The 20087-nt window shown below is 40.3% G+C and overlaps 1 protein-coding gene across 1 annotated transcript in view; it reads left to right on the plus strand.

Annotated features, from left to right (window-relative positions):
* DOCK1 (dedicator of cytokinesis 1) overlaps positions 1-20087 on the plus strand; it is a 273982-nt gene that overhangs the window by 232481 nt on the left and 21414 nt on the right. Inside the window, exons 39-46 of the mRNA XM_082054440.1 lie at positions 1610-1751; positions 1891-1969; positions 2251-2335; positions 3707-3793; positions 7264-7440; positions 8499-8582; positions 14838-14975; positions 18308-18453. Of these exons, the coding sequence (XP_081910566.1) occupies positions 1610-1751; positions 1891-1969; positions 2251-2335; positions 3707-3793; positions 7264-7440; positions 8499-8582; positions 14838-14975; positions 18308-18453 (938 nt within the window). The remainder of the gene's footprint in view (positions 1-1609; positions 1752-1890; positions 1970-2250; positions 2336-3706; positions 3794-7263; positions 7441-8498; positions 8583-14837; positions 14976-18307; positions 18454-20087) is intronic.

A 20087-nucleotide genomic window follows, 5' to 3' on the forward strand; every position in this document is an offset into this window, starting at 1 on the left:
GGGGAAAAAAGTGTTTCATATCCTCTAAGAGTGTTTTACTGTTAAGATTGACCAACTCGTTTCTCTAGAAAATGGTTGAATTAATCATTTATTATATCCCTATAGGGAAGACTTGCATTATCAGGAATGTGCAGAATGGTGAATGGGTGGTGAAGTCACTGACAATTTTGCAGAGGGGATTGTGGCTTTAGGGACAAGATTGTTTAGTCGTGACATGTTTTAGTCGTGAAATTGTGGGATGTCGGTGGGCACGGCCATGGACAGTTTGTCTCAGCCTCTCCCTCTGCCATGTCTTGTATTTCCATGCGAAAAATGCAGCGAGCGCCGTGTTAGACTGTGTAGCAAAGGGACGTGATGCAGGATGCTGTTCATTTGTGGTATTAATGTTGAATGGCATTTTCGCTTCACAGCTGAATGATTTGTTTGTAAGGGTGGGAATACACCGTACTTTAGAAAAGACTCGTGGATTGGTCAGTTTGTAAAAAGTGAGCAAAAAAAACTTGAAAATTTGGCTATTTAGTGCCTGAAGTAGATAGAGAAGATCCTCAATAGCAGCTCTGTCTTCTGTTGTAAATCTTCCTGCAAATTTCAGGTACATAGCCATGAATTACAGGTACATATACACTCCTTAGGCGTCTGCCCTTCTTTTTTCCGCCCAAATAGAGAATATTCTTTCATCTACTGTGCATTTCAAAGGCACCATTGCAGAACTCAGCCCAGTTGGGCCAATGTAAATTATTCCAGTTTTCTACCCCTAGTCATTACACCCTTTTTCTAATAAGTACTGTATAATATTTCCGAGTTCATTTTGAGACGAGTAATTAGGTTAAGCATATTCAGATGCAAGTGTTATGTTCGTATGAAAACTTACTTTAATATGTTTGATCAATTAAAAATATGCAAGTCGTCTTTTACGTTTTTCTTTAGAATTTAATGCACTCGTTCCGGACATAAATGGACTGTATAAAAATATCTTAATTTTCTTTATTGTTTAAAGAAGAAACCAACATAAAATATACTTAATAATCCAAAAATTATACTGTGTGCAGACAACCGTACATCAACAAAAATCTAATAGGGTAATAAGAAGTCTGGGGTGTACCAGTCTTTCTAAAAGTCTTTGGATCTTCTTGCAAAAATTGGCATCATTTTCTGTTTAGACTTTTCTTTGCTTGCTCACATCAGGCTTTTTAATAAATGTTTGCTTGTGAAAAGCCTAATTCTGTTTATTTACCTCCATTCCACCATTAGATGTGGAAGATGGATGAGAGGAATTCCAGAGGGAGATGTTAGATTTGGTAGAGGACATAATTTATCTTAATATATTTTCAGTGGGCAGCTATTTTATAGATCCTTGAAACTGTGTATTTTGGGTGTTTAGTGTGGTTTATACATAAACCTAAAGGTAAGCGCTTGTTTAATGATCTCAGTCCTGCGTTGGAGGTAAGGAAATCCATTTGGGCTTTATTGAATTGGCATAAAATATTTGTAAACTATTGTGAGGAATGTGAAACGTCTCACTTAACAGCATTGGAGTCAACGCTTCTGCGATCCCAGTTCCTTACTGGGGATACTGGTGTTGGGATCTCACCTCTCGCCTTGTTTCCAGAACAAAGTCTTCATTTACCGGGGAAAGGAGTACGAACGCCGCGAAGACTTCGAGGCGAGGTTGTTGACTCAGTTTCCAAACGCGGAAAAGATGAAGACAACATCTCCACCGGGCGATGACATTAAAAACTCCTCCGGCCAGTGTATCCTTGGGCTGAGACTGTTGCATTTGTGCCTTTCTGGGTGTAACACGTTAATTTTGTTGTTCTGTCCTTTCTTTGCATTCCGGTTGAGCTCTGTGTGATTGAAATTCCCTTTTCAGTTCTTAACCCCCGAATTCAGATATCCAGTGCTTTACCGTAAAGCCCAAACTGGATTTACCGTCTAAATTCCACAAGCCGGTGTCAGAACAAATCGTGAGGTGAGTTTGGGTTGGTTTTGCAGTTTTATAACACCTTTATAACACCTAAAATACTTCTTGTTTTTGTACAAAAAATCCATATGCAGCCAAGGAGGGTCGTAACCGTGAGGACATTTCATGAGTATTTTTAATATTAATAGAGATTCTCTCCAGCTCGCTGGAAAACAGGGATTCGATGAGGGTATTATCTTTACGCTTAAACATTTTTCTAATACTAGAGCTTAGCAGCAATCCCTTAAAAAATGGTATTTGATTTTGATGGTGCTTTTCCCTTTGTTCAGTTTCTATAGGGTGAATGAAGTCCAGCGGTTTGAGTATTCGCGCCCGGTCAGAAAAGGAGAGAAAAACCCGGACAATGAATTTGCGGTAAAACAAAAAATAAAGGAAAAACAAACAAAAAATAAACTACTTCCAGGGTTTGCTTGTTTATTCCCCTCCATTTAGAAGCAAAGCTGTATTTATTGTGTTAAAAACAGCTGTTTTGAGGAAGAAGTTTAAAATGACTGTACCTGAAAAGATGGAGATGTCTTTTGCCAAACCTTGTCTTGCCATGAAGATTATAGTCAGATATCTACCTTATTTTTTTTGCAGTAATACCTTTTTATTTTCTTTTCTTTTTTCTTTTTTTTTGTTACTAAACCATATGTTTTATCTAATGGTCGATAAAACCCCCTTTGAGCACAGCTTGTATTCATCAAAACGTTTACATCAGGTTATGTCAAGTTGATTGCCTTTTTTTCATAGACGTTATTTTATTCGCAGGAGTTCTAGTGAGTGCAGGTAGTCGTAAAGTCGTAGTAGTAATTAAAGTAATAAATTAATGCATCATTTCTTGAGCAAATAACTGTTTTCTGTGTAGTAGCAAGCTCTAATCTAATCAATGTGCCAATAAATGCGGAGTTATTTGATTTACTACAGCTAAGAGCCGTTGTTCATTTAGAGACTCCTTTAGTGTCTTTGGCTTCTCACGGTGGCTGTTGTACCAAAAATTGCTAATTTGTGGATCTTTGTGGGTTTAGCAGAGGAGGTAGGAAACTCGCTTCTCCTAAAACGATGCTAGACCAGAGCACTACAGTTTACAGTATGTTTTGGGTATAAATAAAAAAAATAGGTATATATAAAGCACTTTGGAAGTGCTTCTGTCAATGGAGGATGGAATAAATTCTGTTTTAAAAAGGCCTCCTAATAAAGAAGATGAACTACCAACATATGCCAGTACTAACAAAATCAGGTCAAGAGATGGGTTCTGAACCAAATGCACGGGTTGAAGGAGGAGATGTTAAATCACGACTCCTTCAGTTCCAACCAGTGAGGAGATGTTACAGCGAAGCCATTTAAAGCTCAGATTAAATCACAGGATCACAAATTGAGGTCAGGATGGGACAGCAGGGCCAGCTCCTGGGGAGGAAGCTTTCCCTAAATCAAGATGTTGGGGGTTTGTGGAGGATGGTCCTTGAAAGCTCCAGAAGCTACGAGGGGAAAATGCCAGTCTAGTAAAACTGGTGGATCTTTTACATCGTGTTCTCCTTTGGTAAGAGGACAGTTGTTCTCTATTGAATCACATATTTAAATCGGTGCCGCTCCAGCATTTCCCCAAGCAAATTCCATTTGAAATTCCCCCCTGGCTTCATAATGTCTGTCGTACTCTGGTTCCTTTTCCTGAAGATCATGCTTTAGGGCTTTGGTTAAGATAAAAGCTCTCAAACTGATAACGCGATGTTTACGTTGTATTTGCAGAATATGTGGATTGAGAGAACCATCTATGTGACAGCGTACAAGTTACCGGGAATTCTGAGGTGGTTTGAAGTCAAATCAGTTTTCATGGTAAGATCAATTTGCCTTTATTGAGATTGCAGAGAAGAATGGGGCTTTTATACAGCCGGGGAGCATTTATATTTGTGTGACTGTGCCTGCGTTCTGGGAACAAGCAATCAATGTGGTTATATCTGGTGTCCTAAGACAAGGAGGACTTGCTGAGGATGCTGGTTATTGACTGAGGGTGACTCAAGTGATGCTTTTCCACTCCTGAGAGAAGGAAAATATGAGCTGGCTCCTCCAGGCCTTTCAGGCAAGGTCCGATCAAGTATTTGAAGGACTTTTATAAAGTATTTCTGGCTGTCAGCAGGTGAGGAACATGAGGTGGTGTAGGGGAACCTGATACATCAGAATGAGACTGGTCTGAATGTTGGAAAAGGGAATTGGGCTATTGTGGTTGTAATTTATTCAAAATATACCCTATATGGAATGCATTGTATGTGTCTGCGCTTATCATTTGCGATTTAAGGTTGTTTTTGTTTCTCCTCCATAGTTATCTAAAATACACCCTAGCAACCTCGCAGAGTAACTCCGAATTACGCATTTCTCTGTTCTACCATTTAGACTGTTTAGATAAGACGTATCCATTAAACGCCTTTAAGATTAAATTATTCTTACGCAGCTGTAATTTGTAAGTAGCAATAAAAACATTGTTACTGCAGTTTTTAAATCTCTCTTGTGAGGCTTATTTTTAAAGGAAAAGAACAATTTGCATATGATTAATTAAAACCTTTTTCATTGCTCCATTGAGGTTGTGTTGGACAGTTGTATTTCGATGAACAGAAGTAATGCAGAAAATTACTATGGTATCTATAGTAACAGAATGTGAATGTGATGTTTGACAGTAACAGGCAGCTGAATAAAACACATTGAATTTTTAATGAATCTCGTATTTTCAATATAATCCTGATAGAGAAGATTGTATTTCTCTTCATGATGGCAAAGAGCGTTGTTTATGAAGGCTGGCAAATCTGATGAAAGTCTCTTTTCCTTACGAGTTAAGAGCCCAGCCTGACAGGCAGCTTTATGCCGGCAATTTGTACACACACACCTTGAACGCTCCGCTTGTCATTGAAACGTGCGTAAATCCTGGGAGAGCGCTTCCTATAAGCTTTGTGTAAGTAACGATTATATTAGTTGCATCGCTGAAAAATGATACCAGAATGGAACTTAATAATATGTGAGAAGACGGCAATGGGTAACTTTGGACCCAACTCTGACGTAGTTACTGCAAAATTGGTATTGACTTGCTACAAGATTCCCGTCAGCTGAGATGCTGGAAGCACCGTCACTAGGTTTGCAGCCCTGTAATGCTAAATTTTCATTACGGATACAGGTATTATTGATGTTTTACTAAACACAATGAGTTAAAGTAGCTTTGCACATTTCATGTTTTATTGATGGAACTAGAATATCTTTAAAGGAAGAGGTGAGATCATATCAAATCAGCGCTGAGGGAGAACTGAGTAATTTAATAAAAGTGGTGTGTTATATTACATAACCCATAGCAACATGCATAATGTCCTTAAATCTATTTGCTTTTTAAATTCCTTCTGAGCACTTTTACCTAAACCTTTTCAATCTGCTCATTATCTGCAAGGAATTAGGTGCACGCATTCATTATTCAGTACCTGATTTGTTTTAGCTGGACACAAGTAATTGCGAGGGAAAAAATTGCTGAGGCCAGCCAGCGAATTAGAACTGGATCTGGAATTGCACTTGGTTTTATGAAGTACAAATACTAACCTCTGTTTTGGTTTGATGTTTAAATTTTAGTGTTGCAAACATATCAAGAATACATCGTTTCTGTTTGCATTGAATAGATTGTGTAGCGTCCAGAGTCAGCAAGCTACTTGGAACAAGTCTTGTAATTTCCCAGTATAGATATTTTTAATAAATAGCTATCAATAAGATGCAAACCAGACTTTGTAGTAGTAGGATTGGACCTGCAATTCTCCATCTGCTTTTTAAAAAAATCAGAGGGAGGATTATAAGAGTAGTAAAGGAGGGAGGATGAGAAAGAAAGGCATGATTGCTGATACAGAAAAGTCAAAAAGACGTCTGTCAGCTCAATGAGTGCTAATTTCTGTAGACAGTCAAGAGCTTTAAAAGCAATTGTTCATCAACAAATTATTGCAGTGTATAAGCCCATTAATACAAATGACAGATTCCTAAATTTAGCGTTTGACGTTCACAACAGTTCTTGCCGAAGGAGATGTTGGATATCAGCTTCCTTTGCCCGTCCAAGTTTCCTTCATAGCGAATTCAGCTCCGAAGGACAGTTGTCGTCTGTCCGTCTGAGCCCAGTCTGCTCCACAGCAGAAGAGCCAGGTTCGTTACCTGCCTTCCAGAATAATCCACCAGGCAGACTTTTTAAAATGCTAATTAAAGCATCCTTGATGTAATCAGGTGGCAGGTGTAAGAGCAACAACTGAAGGGATTTGATTATAAGTGGTTCTCAGAAACATGGTAAGCAACTGATAGCCAGGTAGAAGAGCCGCTTTGTTTATGGAGCATTTATGGAAATGAGGGTGTAATCAAATATACGCCTGAATTTTCCTCACAGGCCTCAATTAACCTTCCTTTTCTATTCCTACCACATGGTTCTTTCAGTGTAAGCAGGTTATGTCTTCCAGCGAGGACTGTCGGCATTCGGGCTTGCTGAAAGTTCATCGTTTTTAGCCCATTCACTAAATGTGCGTATTTTAGCAATATTTTCAATATTTTAATACTGTTTTTTTCAATATGAGCAACTGTCTTTCTGAAGGACGCAGCGTCTGGTCATAAATAATAGTTGCAGATGAGTCAATTGAAATAAAACAAGTTTTACACAGGATAGGAGTTAATTCGTCCCATGAAGAATCTGAGATGTTTTCATTGAAGTCCAGGCTACGTGAGAGAGAAAAGTTCTTCGAAATTCAGCTGAAGAAAACGTGACCTAGTGGGAAAAAGCACAGCACTTTGCTTAGACGTCATCTCTTCGACATATTCAACTTTATTTCCTTGGAAATACACCGAAATAATCACCACAAAAATATCTTCTTGATTTTTTGAGCTGCTTAGGATTACATTTTCCATCAGGAAATCCACGTTAAGTTATCATTTCTTTCTTACTGTTACATTAAGCTGGATCTTCTTTGTGCTGCTAAAACTCAGCGGCTCGTAATCTCCGATGTTCTCCGTAATCCTCGGGAAACCTCACGTGGTTCATGTCAGACCCTTCTGCATGTTGTGCTGAGATGGAATCCAGCAAAACGCATTTAACTTTCTGTACAGATATTGATTATTGTATCAGTTACCGCAGCGTATAGATACCAAATGCCTGAAACCACCCTTTCTGTTAATTATTGTTTATAATATGGGTTGTTCTGAAATTCCTGGAGTGTTTCTAATTGTGGGGCTTTGGTGAACAACCAGTTCTGCGGCAGGTTAAAAACTCTGCTCCCCGATTAAAAAACCTCCTTCTGTTTTTATTTTAGGTTGAAATTAGCCCACTGGAAAATGCAATAGAAACCATGCAGCTAACGAATGACAAGATCAATAATATGGTTCAACAGCATTTAAATGATCCAAATCTACCCATTAACCCTCTCTCGATGCTCCTGAACGGCATCGTGGACCCTGCGGTCATGGGGGGGTTCACAAACTATGAGAAGGTAACATCAAAATTCTCCGTCCTGCGGTTCTTCACCTTTTTGGGACTGGCCTGGAATGCTGCGTGTGTGTATTTGTGTATAATCACCGTGAGAGTGTCCCCTCTTTGTAGAACGTTGCTTAAAACTTACCATTTTTAATGTCTTTCTGATATTTATGGATCCATTTTTGCATTTCTACATTGGAAGTAAGGGTTGATACATTTAGCAGCCAGAGGACTTACCCAGGGACATGGTGGACAGTTGCTTATGAGATTTAGACACCGAGACCGGTGACATTTCCAGTGTGTTCCTGTGCACTTGGACACCGGAGCTGAATTTCTGGATGCACTTCAGTGACCAAAGTAACCAAGTGCAATTCTCTCCTTTGCTCTCAAATGCATGAGTTTTTAGAGGATTAATCAAATGGTAGAGACCTCTGAGATACCACTTGGCTGCAAATTTGTCTCTAAATAATCTTAGCTATGTGTTTACAGCATTAACTTTTGAAGTTAGATGATATCAGATATTGTCGGTGGGGAAACAGTAAGCATCGTATCTATTATTTATGTTGTGAATATTAATTTTATTAAGCTAGCATAACCAAGCAACATGTATTTTGTAATGTAATGGAGAAGGTACATCTGATGGGCATGTTGCTGTATCCATCCATTTATGTCCTTCTGTAACTCTCAGCCGTTTCATCTACTTAAACTTCTTACAGAATCACAGAATGTCCTGAGTTGGAAGGGACCCACAAGGATCATTGAGTCCAACTCAGCGTCCTGGGAACGTCTCGAAAGCCATTTCTGAGATGTGCCAAGTCCTCTGCAGGGTTGCCCATGAGATTTGGTCTTGACCACCATCTGCCTGCTTTACTGATCCCAAAAGATTAATGTCTTAATCTTAAAACGTTATTAAATTCTGTATGTCTTTCCCAGATTTTCACTTTATAGCGATTACTGCTATTTTGCAGAAATTCTGGTTGGATTCATTTATCTTTCCTGCTGTTAATTCTTCCATGGTAGTAGATATTGATTCATCTTCTGAAATAACTGCCCATTTCTCTCTCTCTCAACTAGGCTTTTTTTACTGAAAAATACATGCACGAGCATCCAGAAGATCATGACAAGATTGAAAAATTGAAGGATCTGATCGCTTGGCAGGTAAAAAATTTTAAGTCAGGTTGGTCAGGGCCAACTGCTGTTCAAAGACAGTTTAGTGGCACTTCTGAGAAAATTCAGACATTGTTCACCCTTTGTGTGCTTCTTTGCCATTTAAAACTGCCTTGGAACTTGAGCTAAAGTTCATCTTTTCAGATCTGACATCATTTGTCATTTGATAAATCCGCAAGGAACAAACACGATCAACCTCTTTTTCTTTCTTTTTTTTTTTGTAACCCTAATACAGTGAAAATATCTCTATCAAGTGAGAAGATAGTTCATAATAATCTTGGTTAGTGTTATTGGCAATTTGGTTTTGCATTTTAATTTTCTAAGGTTAATTTCTCAGACAGTGAGATGAAAATGCTTGAGCCTCAATCCCTCTTCCTATGTGCACACACCAAGACAGTATTTCTTCACATATTCATTTCTTTCTTCAAATAACATATTTTCCATTTATTAAACTCTCTGCGTATGGTTGTAGTATCTTTAGTACAGAATATTAAACGTGAGAGTTGCAAAAATTAACTTGCATGCAAAATATTGATTAAATTTGTCATAGTGAACCCTTTGCTTCATTTCCTGTATGACCTGGTGTAAAAGCATTATTGTTTCATAAAGCATGTGAAATTAGCTGGTGTTTTTATGATGACATATGAGAACAGAAATTATTTAAATGTAAGATCCCATGGGGAACGTTTCCCGAACCGGGAACGGGACCCAGATTTCTGTCCCTGTGCCTGAGACAAAGCAGGAACCCGCTTGCATGAAAATCTGAGTTTCCATCTACCAAATGATAATTTCCAGGGCTAACAAGAAACGATTCAGGTTTTATTCCACACTCACATACTGGACGTTTTCCAGTAGTCCCAAGATAATTTTATGGTAAGTAAAAAAATACCTTTATGACTAGAAATGTTTTTCTTCCAGAATAAAAAAGTGCATAGTCTTTTTATATTCCATTTTGTCTCTATAATAAGGGGAATAATTTACATTTCCATAGGATTCAATCTTAGAGGTAGTAGAACCCAAGCCACAGAATTCAAAAAAAAACAAAAACCCTCTGAAGACCATAAAACTATCACTGAATAAAACTCTTTTGGTCTGCAAAAAAAATTATGCATTTATTTTGTTGTGAGCCTTTACAGAAGATTAGATTTTAGGAGCTTTAAGTTTATAGAGAGGAAAATAATTTGATCCCAGAAGACTGTACTTCATATAAGCTCTGTGTCTTTGCCTCTGATAATGATACTTCAAATGAATTACAAACACACTTTTTTCCTCAGCAAAGATTCACTTTGGTGACGTTTTGTGTATTAAAATAATATTACCATTGGAAAATGGGTATGGCAGCTAATTACACTGGATTTCAATTATTCAGTGGTTTTAAATACATAATTTCCCATCAGTATTGTAGTTCCAAAACAATAGGAACCAGAAAAATAGAAAAGAGTGATCAAAACCTGTTTTTTATATATGATTTTTTTTTCACTGGAAGGTCCAGCTGTTTCAGAGTGGAAATCAGTGCTTTTAAATTACCTTAGGGGTTTGTTGAGGGTTTAGATTGTGGGGTGACAATAAAACCCTGGCAGATGTATTGTTCACCTCCTCCCGGCCCCTTCCCCCTTTTGCCCCTCCCTCTCCCCCCTTCCCACTCAGGACAGGCAATCGGGAGGGAAAGAAGGACAGAGAGAACAGTTGGAAACATTAACAATGTTTTACTAATGCTACTAATAAGAATAGAGAAAATAATACAAAATATACAAAACCAATCTTGAAAGTCTCAGCAACTGCAGAGCCGGCACCCGAAGTCCTGGACTGGACTCTGCAGCCAAGCGGAGCTGGATTCAGTCTGTCACTGGCCTCAGTTCGCAGGGACGACTCGCAAGGTCCTCTCCTAATGTCGGCCATGAGCAGAAGGGAAAAGAAGGGACGAGATCCTCGTGATCTCCCACTTTTATATGAAGTATTCACGTGAATGGGATGTTATACACAGTTGGTCAGTTTCTTGGTCACCTGTTTCTCGTTGCCCCTCTCGCGAGAGGTGAATCTGTCCTTATCAATAACTTCTCATTCCATTGCTGTGTTTACCAAAACATGTGTCTGGTTCTCCAGGAAAATGCAGCTCATATGAAGCTTTAGCTAACAGGCAAATTCACTAAAAGAGAAGCTTGTTTTTAACAAAACCAGGACAAGGTTTCACGAACATTTAGCGTATCCTAAGCCTTCAACCTCCTCTGGAATGACGGGGGGAGCCGAGCGCCGGTGTCGGGAGGGAGTCGGTGCTGGAGCTCCGGAGGCTGAGGCAGCCATCGGAATTCATCACAGCTCGACAGTGATGGAAACCAACAGTGAGGTTTCATTTGTCAATGATGTGGGGCTTGGAGTTCTGTAATCACACAGAGATTTGCTTTGTGCTGTATAAATCAATCTGGATATATGAAATAGTAGCCTGACAATCGTATTATCAGCTGACTAGTTAAATTTATTATTATTTGTTTTCTATCCCCTTACCTTTTTCTCCATTGTGCTGGGGAATTCGTGCTCTTCAGGATATTATCCCTTTATAATTCCAGTGAACTTTAAGTATACTGCTTTTTTTCCTATTATTTTTTGAGTTCAATATCAGTAAAGCCATGTCAATTTTTGCCAATCTTAGTGTTTTTTCAACTTAGAAAAAAATGTTTCCATGCAACTACATCATTCGAAGCTGATTTTTTTTTTTTAAACATGAAGATAATGAAATGATTGATTGAAATTATGGTAATAAAGTGAATGATTGATGACATTAATCACTTGGCATTTAGCAAATGTATTTACAGCATACCAAAACTAGTGCGTTACATAAAACTCGTGTGCTACTTCTGCATAGCTGAAGGAGCTCTAGCATGCAGAACTAAGTTTTTACAATCATATTTTATTATACCATTATTATGAAAGATTTTCTTTTAAGATTTTGTATTAATTTTACTAATTTAAATGTATGTAGCTTTTTCATTATTTTCAGCCAAGCAGATCAAGATCTTAAAATTGGGGACTAACTTTAGGTTTCAGTGGAACTATAAAATTTTAAAATCAACAAAGATTAGATTTATGGAATAAGTGCGTATTGAGCTGGTTTCCTTTGTCATTGAGCTCATTTGTTTCTAGTTCAGCTGATTACGTTACCTTTACTTTTTTCCTTCACCTCTCCAAATGTATCTTCAGAAATCAAGCCATAAGCAAAGCCACCTGTTGCTTGAGAGCCAAAGGAGCTGGCAGTACCATGAACATGGCAAAATTCTGTCTCTGCGTCCTACAAAGACACAAATAGGTTTAAAATTCAGTGTCACTCATCACCAGATTTCCCCATGTCCATGTCTGGAGAGGAGATGTAGGAAGAATTTGTGAGTTTGTAGAAGGAGAAGCAGAAATGGTAGAACAGTCTGAAGGTACTTTCTTTCTGTAGTTGATAAAGATTTAAAAGATTAAGTCATCTTAATAGAATCATAGAATGGTTTGGGTTGGGACCTTCAAGCTCGTCCAGTGCCACCCCTGCCATGAGCAGGAACATCCTCACCAGCTCAGGGTGCTCAGAGCCTGGTCTTTAGTCTTCCTTAGACAAGGAGACCTAAGTATCCTGACTCAGAAATCTTGCCAAAGTTCTGTAGCAAAACAATGGGAATTTTCTTCTTCTATGATTTCTGATCTTCTTTCATTCCCTTGGAGTTGGTTCCTCCTGTTCCTTGATCTCTTAACTCAACAGTTCGTGTCCCAGGAGGCCCCCAGGTGTTCACGTTCTCCCACCCCATCCCAGCAGACCTGCCCATCAACACTTCTATTGCTTCTCTTCTCCGAGTGCCAGAAGTGTGTTGTACAACTCTGGAATACACCACCAGTGACACCCTCCTTAGCACCTTCACTTTGGGGCACAGAAGGAAGCACCCAGATTTATTTTTTGTTTTCTTCCTGACTGGGACATTTCCCTGCAAAAAATGTCATTTACTTCATAGGACTTGATTTCCTAACTTGGAGATGGCCGCTCCCTAGGACAGGCTCATTAGTGCGTTTTCTGAAGCTTCAGACCCCACATGTACTTCTTCTTGGTTATTTGACTTCTTTAAAAACAATTCATTCAAAAAGTCAGCAGGTTGTGTTAAATAAATGAGCCAAGTGACTGTTTATCCCTAAAAAATAGGAGGGTCACAGTGTGTCTCCATACTTCTGAAAATTTGGACATTCATTTAATTATTCAGAGAAGGGAAAAATCCTGATTTCAGTGTTTAATTCTTGTAGAGTGCGAATCCATATGGCTACAAATATAAGTGGCTGCAGCAAAGAATTCTGTCATTATTCTTACTTTTCTTTCTGCTCTTTCAGAAGGAACTGTCATTTAAATATTGCCAAGTCACAGAGAAACATCTTGATAAGATTCCTTGAGCTTCTTCATCTGTAATTCATCTATGTATTTAATATTCTCCCTAATAATACAGCTACTCGTTCTGATTGCTGCTCAGTCTTATTAGAAAAATCTGGTTTTAATCAGTATTATGATTTAATTATGAATTATTAAGAAGAGGCCTCTTAGCTTGATTGCTGCGGAGAATATCTAAGTTAGAATTAGCACTGTGTGGGCTGAAACCGACCTGGAACAGGAAATATTTTACCTAAGCTGGAGGTAGAAAACTCTAATGGTATATCTGGATAGCTGTGGGGATGAAAATGTCTCTCTTAAACCATTTTAAAAGGTCAGCTACACCTCCACACTATGAACTAATTATATAACCCTGTGTTGGCATGGATATTTTGAAGATAAATGATTGTTTTCAGTTGGAGAAGAGAATTAATTTATTTTTTCTCTCTTCTGTTTTGTGCCCAAAGAAAATATTTTTTCCAAGGAGAAATGTATAGTGTGTAAAACTATATGTTTTATTAATAGATATCGTTCTGCAATAGATATGTATGCTGCTCATTTGCAGTTTAGAAATAGCATTTATTAATGAAAACGTTAAAGTATTTCCTCCTTCAAGGTTTTATTCTCATGGAATGGGAGAAGGGTTGATATTAATAACCCGATGTGAGAGTCGTCATTCATCAGTTTGCCATTTTAAAATACAGCGTGTGGGGTGGGCTGTGAATTTAACATCACAGAATATTTGTGCTTTCTGATAAATTCAGCCGTACCTCCACTGTGCAATTACTGGGCAGAACTATAGGTGGATTGATTTTAAAGGACTTTGCTTAATAGAGAAGAAAGGAAATAATGTATAACAGATTTTTAGGTCCTTTTTTACTGTGCTGTGCTTCATATACAATGGCTGATGGTGATGCTGATGACAAAGTTTCCTTTTCCTTTCCTTTCCTTTCCTTTCCTTTCCTTTCCTTTCCTTTCCTTTCCTTTCCTTTCCTTTCCTTTCCTTTCCTTCCTTTCCTTTCCTTCCTTTCCTTTCCTTTCCTTTCCTTTCCTTTCCTTTCCTTTCCTTTCCTTTCCTTTCCTTTCCTTTCCTTTCCTTTCCTTTCCTTTCCTTTCCTTTCCTTTCCTTTCCTTTCCTTTCCTTCCCTTCCCTTCCCTTCCTTCCCTTCCCTTCCCTTCCCTTCCCTTCCTTCCCTTCCCTTCCCTTCCCTTCCCTTCCCTTCCCTTCCCTTCCCTTCCCTTCCCTTCCTTCCCTTCCCTTCCCTTCCCTTCCCTTCCTTCCCTTCCCTTCCCTTCCCTTCCCTTCCCTTCCCTTCCCTTCCCTTCCCTTCCCTTCCCTTCCCTTCCCTTCCCTTCCCTTCCCTTCCCTCCTCCCCCTCTCCCCCTTTCCCCCTTTTCTTCGCCCTGCCCTTCCCTTCCCCCTTTCCCCCTTTCCCCCTTTCCCTCTTTCCCTCTTTCCCTCTTTTCCCTTTTATTTTCCTTTTCCTTCCTTTTCCTTTCCCTTCTCTTCTTCTTCTTCTTCTTCTTCTTCTTCTTCTTCTTCTTCTTCTTCTTCTTCTTCTTCTTCTTCTTCTCTCTTCTCTCCTCTTCTCTCCTCTTCTCTCCTCTTCTCTCCTCTTCTCTCCTCTTCTCTCCTCTTCTCTCCTCTTCTCTCCTCTTCTCTCCTCTTCTCTCCTCTTCTCTCCTCTCCTCTCCTCTTCTCTCCTCTTGTCTTCTCCTCTTGTCTTCTCCTCCTCTCCTCCTCCTCTTCTTCTTCATTATTCCATGAGATCTTCCGCTCCTCCTGCAGTATCCATGGGAGTCCTGCCCTGTCCCCTCACTAGGCAGGACTGGATGGGCTGCAGCAGCATTCCTCTGTCTTCCAGATCCCGTTCCTGGCCGAAGGGATCCGGCTCCACGGGGAGAAGGTGACGGACGCTCTGCGGCCGTTCCACGAGCGCATGGAGGCTTGTTTCAGGCAGCTCAGAGACAAAGTGGAGAAGCAGTACGGGGTCCGGGCTGTCGTAAGTCACCTGCTAACTTGATGCTTCCCAAATACGTGGAATTTCTATAAATTCCGAGCAACTTTGTATTTCTGTGTTATAATTTTCACTGATGAAGAAAGCAGTGTTGAATTATCAAATTATTTAATATGGAGCAGATGCTATAGGAGGTATTCAGAAAGGCTTGGGACTTTCATTTTCCAGCATGGGAGCAATTTTTAAATTGCCTGAATCTATTCCCTGAAAGTCAAGGTGGTTCTTCAGCATTCCATTTTTAAGGAATTTAGTTTGAAATATTATTCTTAATAATAATAATAATAATAATGATAATAATAATAATTAGTAGTAGTAGTAGTAGTAGTAGTAGTAGTAGTAATTCCTTTTGGGATGTGAGGGCTGTGCTGCTCTCCAGGCGTGTGCAGCCCTATGTACTCCGGCACCATCCTAAATGTAGGCATGCGATAAATAGATACCTAACTATTAGATATTTGATAATAGATATTTAATTTGGTTGAGTAATGCTGGAGTTCATGCTTCTGTCATTCCAATGAGCTGTTTTCAGTTGCTGCTTCATCTTTAAGGCACAGCCAAGAATTTGGTGACATTTCCCATGGGGTTTCTGTTCTGCTTTAAATTTGAGTGTTACGCATTGGGGAGGAAGACCAAAAAGCCAGCATACAACTTCGTAATTGAGAATATCATTGACAATTCAGTAAAAATCCACAGGGATTGGGTGCTATTATATTAATTGATTTTTTAAATTATTTAAGGACCAAAGATGCAAGTGGTTAGAGTTGCTCTAGGACAGACTATGCGGAGCCGATGTCTTAATAATATATTGAGGGCTGCCGGGGTGAGTTTTATCTCTGTCTCCTGGTAGTCCTGTCAGCACTGTTGTAAACACGCTATAATTTTTAGGTTTATTTCTGAAACGACAGCAGCACATGAAACTTGCATATGCAATACATACCTTCTCACTGCTCCAGAAAATAAATCATGTATGTTTATCAAGAAAGGACCGTTTGTCCTTTAACACAGAGGCAGCCAATGTACCATGTCTGTGCAGCCAAGGTGACCTGGCTCGTAGTCTCCCCTCTCTTGCAAACCCACATCTTGGCAGGGGGACACCCCACGCACCCCACTAAGGAGGTGTCCTGTTGTATTTTATGACAGACCTTCCTTCAGAGATTCATTTCCACTTGTGTCTGTAGCGATGTCTTCTTTTTTTAAATAGGAATACTGAGATGTTATGTGGAACATGCCAGCCTTTGTAGAATCATAGAATCATTTTGGTTGGGAGAGCCCCTCAAGATCACTGAGTCCAACCACAACCCACTCCTGTCCCTGCCCCATGTCCCTGAGAACCTCATGTCCGTCTGTCCAGCCCTCCAGGGCCGGTGACTCCAGCACTGCCCTGGGCAGCCTGTTCCAATGCCCCACAGCCCTTTGGGGGAGAAATTGTTCCCCAGATCCAACCTCAACCTCCCCTGGCGCAACTTGAGGCCGTTTCCTCTGCTCCTGGCGCTTGTTCCTGGGGAGCAGAGCCCGACCCCCCTGGCTCCAAGCTCCTTTCAGGCAGTTCAGAGATCAGAAGGTCTCCCCTCAGCTCCTGTTCTCCAGCTGAACCCCCCAGTGTCCTTGGTGACCTTCTACGTGGTGCTCGGTTTGTAGTCCTTCAGTTCCCATCTTGCTATTATATTTAGGAAGAGAGAAGTTCAAATAGTAATTTATTCCCAAGGAGAACAGAAATAATTGACATTAATGATACTTGTATGTCAGTCACTTCAATAATATACATTTACATCATCGGGGAGATGACTGGAAAGTCATACACAGGTGGTGTTATCTTCCTATTTTCACTCTACCCACCAGTAAGAATTGTCAGGATTGATGGAGTTTTATCGCTTCTGTCTTCATGTACAAGGCCAATTTACCAGTAGCTGACAGGGTGGAAAATATACCTGTAATTAAACAGCATGAGATTCTTATTTGTTGACTGAAAGAGTTCAATTATTTTACGCATATATCAGTTATTAATGACTAACGAAGCTTGTATAAATATTCAGAAGTCTGAAATTGTCTGAAACAAAAAAATATCTTTCATCTCTTTTCTTCTTAACCTACGTGTCACTTTGTAAATTGACTTTCTTGACATAAAGTTCTTCTTAGTGGTGGGTTTTTTTTAATTTTGTTTTTTTAAAAACTCCATTTCATTCAAATATACTGACAGGGCAGTCACTTCCATTTCAGAGATGGATTAAAATAAAAAAGTTACTTGTAAAAAGCTCCTTTTTGAAGCCCAGATTAAAAAAACATAGTTAATTCTATTGAAGCAAACGAGTTATTGGAATATATTTAAAATTATACACATTTCTTCTTAGTGGATATTCTTTAGAATTGTTTTCTTTCTTGTTAAACATGATGTATAATTGGATGATACAAAATTCCACATGGAAGTCTTGCATCTGGGCAGGAACAACCCCAGGTTCCAGTATAAGTTGGGGAATGACTTATTAGAGAGCAGCGTAGGGGAAAGGGACCTGGGGGTCCTGGGGACAGCAGGGTGACCATGAGCCAGCACTGGGCCCTTGTGGCCAGGAAGCCAATGGTACCTGGGGTGGGTTAGAAGGGGGTGGTCAGTAGGTCAGAGAGGTTCTCCTGCCCCTCTGCTCTGCCCTGGGGAGACCACACCTGGAATCTTGTGTCCAGTTGTGGCCCCTCAGTTCCAGCAGGACAGGGAACTGCTGGAGAGAGTCCAGCGCAGCCACCAAGATGCTGCAGGGAGTGGAGCATCTCCCGTGTGAGGAAAGGCTGAGGGAGCTGGGGCTCTGGAGCTGGACAAGAGGACACTGAGAGGTGACCTTATTCATGATGATCAATATGTAAAGGGAGACTGTCAGGAGGATGGAGTCAGGCTCTTCTCTGTTACTGAGGGGGACTCATTCCTGGGGATCAATATGGAAAGGGGGAGTGTCAGGAGGATGGAGCCAGGCTCTTCTGGGTGACAACCAATGGTAGGAGAAGGGGTAATGGGTTCAAACTGGAACACAGGAGGTTCCACTTAAATTTGAGAAGAAACTTCTTCCTGGTGAGGGTGGCAGAGCCTGGCCCAGGCTGCCCAGGGGGGTTGTGGAGTCTCCTTCTGTGCAGACATTCCAACCCGCCTGGACACCTTCCTGTGTAACCTCATCTGGGTGTTCCTGCTCCATGGGGGGATTGCACTGGATGAGCTTTCCAGGTCCCTTCCAACCCCTGACATTCTGGGATTCTGTGTGAATAAAAGCCATCAAATTTTTCCCTGTGTGAGCTACGTTGCGATTTAAGAAGTGAAATCTCATGTTTCTTTATTGCAGCTTTCGAGCCTGGATGACAGGCGGGGCAGTCGGCCGCGCTCCATGGTGAGATCCTTCACCATGCCGTCATCTTCGCGACCCCTCTCCGTGGCGTCGGTGTCTTCCATCTCCTCCGACAGCACACCTTCCCGGCCTGGCTCCGATGGGTGAGTCAGAAATGCTCGTTTGGGGCTCATCTCCACAAATCTCACCATTTGGTGGGCACATCTGTAGGTTTTGAGGGTTGTCACCACCCCACTCCGGGTCTCGGTGTTTTTCCTTCCAGTCCTACTGACTGCTGTGTGACAGCACGACGTTTGTCTGAGCTCATATACAACTGTGGGGTTTTTCAGCTGGGTCTTTTCCCGGTGTATTTTTATCCAGATTTGGTTCATCATAATACCCCACAAACACCAACATTAATGTGACACAACTAGTGTAGGGTTGGGATGGCACTTTCAAGTGCAACCCTAATATTGGCTAAAAAAAACCCAACCTATACAGACATCTATCTCAAGATACATTCCTTGTCCTTTTTTTTAACCAAGGTAATTATAACACTCTTCTCACTCCTCTTTAAAACAAAGGGAAACAACCCCCCTAAGCTTTTAAACAAAAACCTCCAAACAAAGAGGAGATAAATTATCCCCTTTTAAAATATTGCAAGTGTGATAGTTTAGAAGGCAAAGTCGGTGATGATACGTGTTCCGCTGGCCCCGTCACAGTTAACAGGTGGATTTTGGGAGCAGGAAGGGATTAGCTAACGGCTCAATCGTTTCTTCTCCCTTTTGCTGCCAGAGGAAAAGCTGCTTATGGCAAGATTCTATGTTAAGACTTATCAAGATATTTCACATGAGAACTGGGAATTCTGTCGATAAACCCCGTCTCACAGTCGCATCCCTTGAAAGAACAAAATAACCAGTTTTCTTTCTGGGGCTTCCATGCAGCCTCAGAAGTCCCTTTCCTCCCTCTTCCTCCCCCCGGGCATTCCCGTAATCCAGAAATGCAATATTTGAGCGAGGCGGCAGTTTTTTAAAAGCCTCCAGAAGGGCCGCTGATGTACTGAGATGTGCTACAAACATTTGTGTCCCTTGTGCACCTTCAGAGCGAGTTATTACCTGACTAGAGAGTAAAAGCATCAAGTAAAATTAAATACAGCACCTAAGGACCAGCGTGATGCTTACCTTGATTACAAACAGTTTATGTACCATGGGGAAGAACAGCAAACAGAGCACAATTCAGCTCTCTTTACGTTACACTCTGTGCTGAGTCATGTTGATATAAATGTGGGACGGCAGAGACAATAACGCATTTTGACTAATTCATCCACAAATATAATGAGCAACTATCATCACTTAGAAGACCTGGAAAAAAGCTCATTTGCTTGATTAGTGGAGCCGGAGAAAAAAAAATCATCAGACGTAAATAACATAATGAAAAACCTCAGAAATTCAAATGACCATAAAAATCATGTGGGTGGTTTGTCACTACTAACTTGGAAGAAGTTTGCCCATGAACCTACTATAGTTCCTTGGGTTTATGGTCTGTTGTCCTCTCCTGCTTCCCATTTTCCCACTCTTCATATGTTAATTCTGAAATTAAAGAGAAGAACAATTAAAAATGGAGCTGACAGACTGTCTTGCCCAGATCAGTTGATTTATATTTTACACCATCTCTCAGCTTCTGCTTTAGAGCTTTTAAACAGTAAAAACTCAAAGCAGACATTGACATAGGATGTCTTTTACAACTCCCAACTCTGTGTATAAATAAAACACCGACTTTAAAAAAGGACCTTGGGTTT

The sequence above is a fragment of the Streptopelia decaocto genome (assembly GCF_964273445.1).
Source record: "Streptopelia decaocto genome assembly, chromosome: 5".
NCBI classification, from domain to species: Eukaryota; Metazoa; Chordata; class Aves; order Columbiformes; family Columbidae; genus Streptopelia; species Streptopelia decaocto.